At 30.8% G+C, this 6,204-nt stretch overlaps 1 protein-coding gene across 1 annotated transcript; it reads right to left on the reverse strand.

Annotated features, from left to right (window-relative positions):
* Positions 1 to 3,900: 3,900 nt before the first annotated feature.
* Positions 3,901 to 5,477, reverse strand: LOC149221662 (glyoxylase I 4-like). Its single transcript, XM_089383007.1, has 4 exons — positions 5,252 to 5,477; positions 5,034 to 5,139; positions 4,615 to 4,927; positions 3,901 to 4,305 (listed from the first exon to the last, which is right to left on the reverse strand). The coding sequence occupies exons 1-4, from the start codon at positions 5,428 to 5,430 to the stop codon at positions 4,262 to 4,264; spliced, it is 642 nt and encodes a 213-aa protein (XP_089239133.1). The 5' UTR covers positions 5,431 to 5,477; the 3' UTR covers positions 3,901 to 4,261.
* Between the last annotated feature and the right edge of the window lie 727 nt (positions 5,478 to 6,204).

A 6,204-nucleotide genomic window follows, 5' to 3' on the forward strand; every position in this document is an offset into this window, starting at 1 on the left:
TATGTGAAAGAAGAATGAGACAAAGAAGATGAGAAAATATTAAAGAATAAGACTAGAATAAAGCTAAATCTAAAGAAGAAAAAAGTTATGCAAAATGTAAAATTTGGAGAAAAAGGAAGAAAAAAATTATAAAACATAATGATGAAGATAAGATGCATTGGCATGTATAAAGAAAGGAAGTAAAGCATATTTTTTTTTTTTAGTTTATTTCAAATTTCTGTAAGTTTAGCTGAGACCTAGACCAACAAATAATTATCTTATGATTGTAAGCCCATAGAGGCATTGCAAATTTTTAGTGTTAGAATTGTTAGTGGTTGTAATTAGGGGGAGTGTTGCAATATATTAATTACTCCGCTTAGCTATGAAATAGAGATGTATGCACATGTTAGAGAGTATTAGTTCAACTATATTTAGAGAAGAGTCTTGGTAAGAATTTATTTTATTATTAACAAATAAAAGGTTTTTCTTTAGGATGTCTCAAGAAGATTTGTTTTTTCTATTTAATTCACGCTCATGAAGAAATTGAATGATAAATGTTTGTGAATTATGACTCTATTGCGTAATTTGTTTGAATGTTGTGTATGTGATTATTCTATTGCATAAAATTTTTCTCATCTATACATCATTAGTTACCCATCAGATTTCTTAAATTAACTTCACAAAGTTTTTAGCACAATACATTTTCTATTGACTTGATAACTTCCATAATTTTTCATTTTATCTTCAATCCATATTTTTCTTGAGTGTATTCTCTTAATATACATGCCCTCATTAAGCATGAATTCTTTAATGTTATCTATCTAAAGATTATTCCAAGTCCTCTTGTATCATCCTCTTATATATCTCGAGTTCTGCATGAAAACATGTTGGTATCAATAAATAAATGCACATGCTGTTAAGTATGCACATAACTATTAATGTATTCTTTGAAATTATACATGCTATAGCTTTTAGAATACCTTTAACTCCTCACAATTTCTTCTACATGTGCCTCCAAAGGCATATATTTTCAAATTGACCTCAATTCTCTTGCATCCAATTTCCCTCATTGAAAATCATGCCCTCATGCTTTGGGTTCCTAATTGAAACCTTATTTGTTTCTTCATTAATTTTGAATCTAAAGCATTCTTATTATTTCTTGCGTGAAAATTATGTGCATTATCTCTATAAGCCACATAATTTATGCAATCAAAATGACTAAGTATTTTTAGAGATTGAATTGTGGTTTCTATAACAATTTCTAATTCCTTCAATGTAGCAAATATCATTTTTCTAAAACCATAAAACCCACAATCCTAACATTTCTACATGTTACACCTTCCCTTTCCGGTGTCAAGCAAGTGGAATCTTCCTTTCCCCTTAGCTCAAGGAAAAATATTTCTTCATACACCATTTTCTTTCTTCATACTTCCATCTTCCCTTCCCCAGTGTTGAGACCATTTAGTGTAGGGAGAATAGCCACAACATTATTAATTAATTTACCTTATTAATAGAAAACAATGGATATATCATCTACTTTGAATCTACATCAACAACCACATATATATATATATATAGTTGAACATATCATAAACACACAAATTAAAGTGGAAACAATATTAGTTTGAAAAAATCACGAGTTGGAGGCTCTATCCCATTTTACTAATTAAATTGCACATAATTCTTACACTTTAACTCTTTGTCTCTCCTCAATTATCGCATTTATGGCCTATCATGTTAAAGGCCATAGAAAGCTAACTTCTTGTCTCATTATCTCACATCTATCTAATATGTATCTATTCTTCGTTCATGTTCACTTCCTTTTAAGCATTTATTCTTCCTTCTTGTTGACTTGCTTTTATTTTGGAATAAAGTTGGAGGCACCAAGGAAATTGTTTCTGAATGTAAAGTAGGGATATTGATAGATTTCTAGTTAACATAAGATACGATTATCTAAAAAGGAAGAATTCATGTGCTAATAGTGCAAAAAATACTTTGATCATTGAGATAGAGATGGATAAAGATACCCAATAAATAAAAATTCATTGAAAAGTTATTTAAGCTAAGACTACAAGAAGAATTGGAGGAGGCATGGAAAAAATTGTTATTCTTAATGGGTGAAATTTTTGAGATAAAACTTGAGTAACGCTTTAACGTGGATTATAGAACAAATATGAAAATTAGACAAATATGAGGATTCCAATTCAAAGTAAAGGGTAGTGATATTTGAAGTACACTAAAATTTTGTGAACAAATTATTGTAGAAAGAAATATATGATTAAAAAAAATGAGAATTATCAACTTATCATAATTTATTAGTTTAATGTCTTAAAAAATGATTCACAAAACATTGTTATTTAACGTAATGATTACATCTATACATGGTTATCATGTTTTTTGTACAATATAATAAACCTTATCTACATCTTTCTTTTATTTTGACAATCTCTTATATTTATTTTATTTTAATGTACAATATAATAATCCCTATCTATATCCTTCTTTTATTTTGACAATCTTTTATATTGATTTTATTTTATACTTTTTAAATTTTACAAAATTGTGAGTTTCATATACCACTTCTCATTAGAGTTTAAAATAAATAATAAGACAATTGAGACCCTATGACAAAATATAAAACATCTATCATTCTTCATTGAAATAAATGTTATATATAATAATAAATATGAATTAGAGATTTATGTGCTTATATGTTATTTAATTATGTTATTCATGGAAGATATTCTAATTAAAACTTATTAAAAGCAATGATAGTAGTGAATGAAAATTTAGTAATGCTTCCATTTCCAATTTTAATATTAGACAAGTTTTCATGGGAAGTATTAGTTGCTTAAAAAACAAAAATAAAAACAAATTTATATAAAAAAATAAAAATATTTTATAAAATATTATTTTATTTAAATATATTGAAAATAGAGAAACACAGATTACCATAAGAATATTAAAAATATTTAAAAAAAAACTAATAATCTATTAAATTTATTGTAAAAAGATACATATAAAATAATAAAAAAAACATAACCTTCGATAATGAAATATCCACCATCACATGAAATATCCACCATCACACTTAAGTAGATAATAATTTCTACATGAATTATTATGAATGAAATGCCATTTTTATTATAAGTAATTTTTTTTAAACTTTAATTAATATACAATCAAATTTTTATATGGATCAAACACTTTATCACTTATAACTTTACTTCTTGAATACATGGGAAAACTCTTAAATGATGATTAGAAAAACAATCAATTAAAATATTTTTAATATTTATTTAATTTGAAAAAAAAATTCAACAAAATAAATTAAAGCACAAAAGTTTAAAGAAAATTAAACTTATCCATTAATATATATTAAATATCAAATTCATATATTATTAATTTATTATATTATTTCCAAAATTTATAAAAAAGATCATTTCAATATATATATATATATATGTTTCTGCATTTTGCTCACAGTAACTTAGAATGATCTCACTTCAGGATTTGACAAACATATTTGTATTTTAACTTTCACTTCAATCAAAATAATGTAGATGCCCTTTTCTGAAGGGTATTGAAGTCCCATGAAACCCTCAAATTTGATCCTATCATCAACCAAAGAAGATATTTCGGCCAGACGTAAAGTTACAATGAAGATATTTCATCTGCCTACTCTTCTCAGGGGGGCGGGTTGTACAAATAAAATAAACCCAGTAATGAGTAATGTGTGACCAGAATTGTAGAATTAAATCAAGTTGGCAACTATTAGACGTTAACATTTTTCATGTCATAGGTGATAATCGAAACTCCACATCATTAAAATATGAAAGCATGAAGAATCTTCTGTATCTTCTTTGGACCGTAGCCAAATTCTCACATACCCATTTTAGCAAAATGCAAAGTCAGAAAATATATGAATTACTTAGAAGTTTGCTTTGATAGATATTCAGACTACGTATACAATACTTGAAATAAGGGACGGCATAGTACATACAGTAGAAAGCTCTAATCCATAGAGGCTATACCCGTACATATAATATATTAGCCTTATACCTAGGTCCTTTATTATCATGTCATTCCTTGAAGCTCTAGCTAACGAGTCATCAATTTGTATATACATAAGACTACGAAACAATTTGTATATACCTGAGATTACGAAATATCATCTTCGTAGTTACAATGCATATGATTTCAGAATATCTCCGATTATCTCTCGCCATTACAAATATAAATCTATGTACAGAAATAACGGTTTTTCCTCCTCGAGTGCATCTTATGAGGAGTGATTTTGTAGTCCAATGGCTTCGATCTCTTTTTCTGTTCACCACATGACAACAAAGACGGTAAATAAGAATCGATTGACAACAAAGACGGTAAATAAGAATCTATTGAAGGGATGGCCTACTTAGCAGTAAGGTTTACAGGTAAGATTCAAAGTCATTCAATATTCCTCGAAAAGAACAGCCAGAGAGGAGGAAAAACTGGATGGAAAATAACAACTATGATGCTTTAGAATGAAGAAAAAAGCAGCCTGCTCTGCGATGTATACCTACATATCACAAATTTTATTGAAAGATTTTACATAATACTTAGTCACTGTCCTCTTCTAATATTAGCATAGCTTACTCAAAGGAGTGAAGTCCATTTGTGCAGTAGCAAGATTAGCTGGAACTAAAGCGATTTCTGAGTGGTTGTCTTCTGGCTCCAACTTAGGGTTAGAATGAGTTAAAGAAAAGGGCAGTGAGATTGATCCCGCAGAAGAGGTTGATTGGGCAGGAATAACGGGAAGATTCTCGCAATTGCAGATTTCGATCATGTAACCATCAGGATCATGGAAGAAAATTTGGTCCACGTACAATCCTCCATCCCCCACAACACGTTTTTTATATTTTATATCCATTTCTTGCAGTCCTTTTTCCACTAAAAACATATCTGGGCACTGCAAGTAAAAAACAATAACAATGATAAGCACACTATAACCCGAAGTACATCGCGCAAGAATAATAATAATCTCTTAAAGATAACGGTGGGACTTTAAAGTTAACCTGAAAAGAGATATGGTTATCTCTGGGATCGATCTCAGTTTTTTTAGGCAGATCGTCCAAAGACTTGCACTGCAAGAGATGTATTCCCACACCATAATTGAATAACCTGGATCGCAGTAGTATGTTAGATACTCAGAACCAATATCTATGTATTATATTATATTATATGCAAAGGGTAGATTTGGGCCATTCATTATGTTATGCAAATTATATCTTACCAGGCTCCTACAAAATCGAATGAAGACGGCCTTCTTACAAGCTGGAATCCAAGAACATTCACGTAGAATTCCGTGGAAGCCGTCACAGATTTGCAAAGGAGTGAAACGTGATTGAGAGATAACACAGGCAAAGGTAGGGGACATGGAATCTGTTCTTCCTTAGACATCTTGCCCGCCATCGTGTGGTGTTACTCACAAGGTTCCAAACAAATTTGATTGGCACCAACTTCCACAAACTGCTTACACTCTTCTTCTCCTGATCTCTTTATAAAATAAGCGCCTGGTAAATAATCCCGTATTACAGCATTACATTACAGATACCGTACAACGGTAATTGAAAATATTGGCTCAAAGGACAACCACGTAGGTTGGATATTTGGTCGTAAGCAGTTGTTCACGTGGGTTGGATATTTATTCGGAAGTCGTTGTACAGCTAAACCATTTTGGTGGATTACCATGCCATTTAATTCAAGCCATCTCTATTCACGACACTCTCTACATCAACCATCCATGATGGTTATGTTAAACCATGAAACATTAAGAATTTAATAGGTTTCTTGAGTCTTTTGGTACCTTGCTGTACACTGAATGTACCTTATTCAACTCATTCCACGCTATATTATATAGCTAACTAGGGTTTTATGTCCTAGCTACGGTTTTTTTTTCTCGGTCTTTGATAGGGCTATTTATCCCCTCCCTCTTGGGGTCACCATGGCACAATCCTCGGTGCCCCCTCTTACAAAAGATAGCCACCCCCAGTAAGTCTTCGCTTTGGTGTTGCCATGGCACAAACCTTGTGAGGCGCACGCCACCTCCTAAAAAAAATTGTAACAAAAGATAATTGGGCATAGGGCTAAGTAGAGGCACCACCTCTTCTCTCCAACAAAAAACAATGGTCTTGTAAAATTGGATGTGGCTGGTAAAGCGAAACCACCCGTGGGGGCTTATTGGCA

This window comes from Pinus tabuliformis, chromosome Q (assembly GCF_031772625.1).
Source record: "Pinus tabuliformis cultivar Carrire ecotype Pingquan chromosome Q, CPIR1, whole genome shotgun sequence".
Lineage (NCBI taxonomy): Eukaryota > Viridiplantae > Streptophyta > Pinopsida > Pinales > Pinaceae > Pinus > Pinus tabuliformis.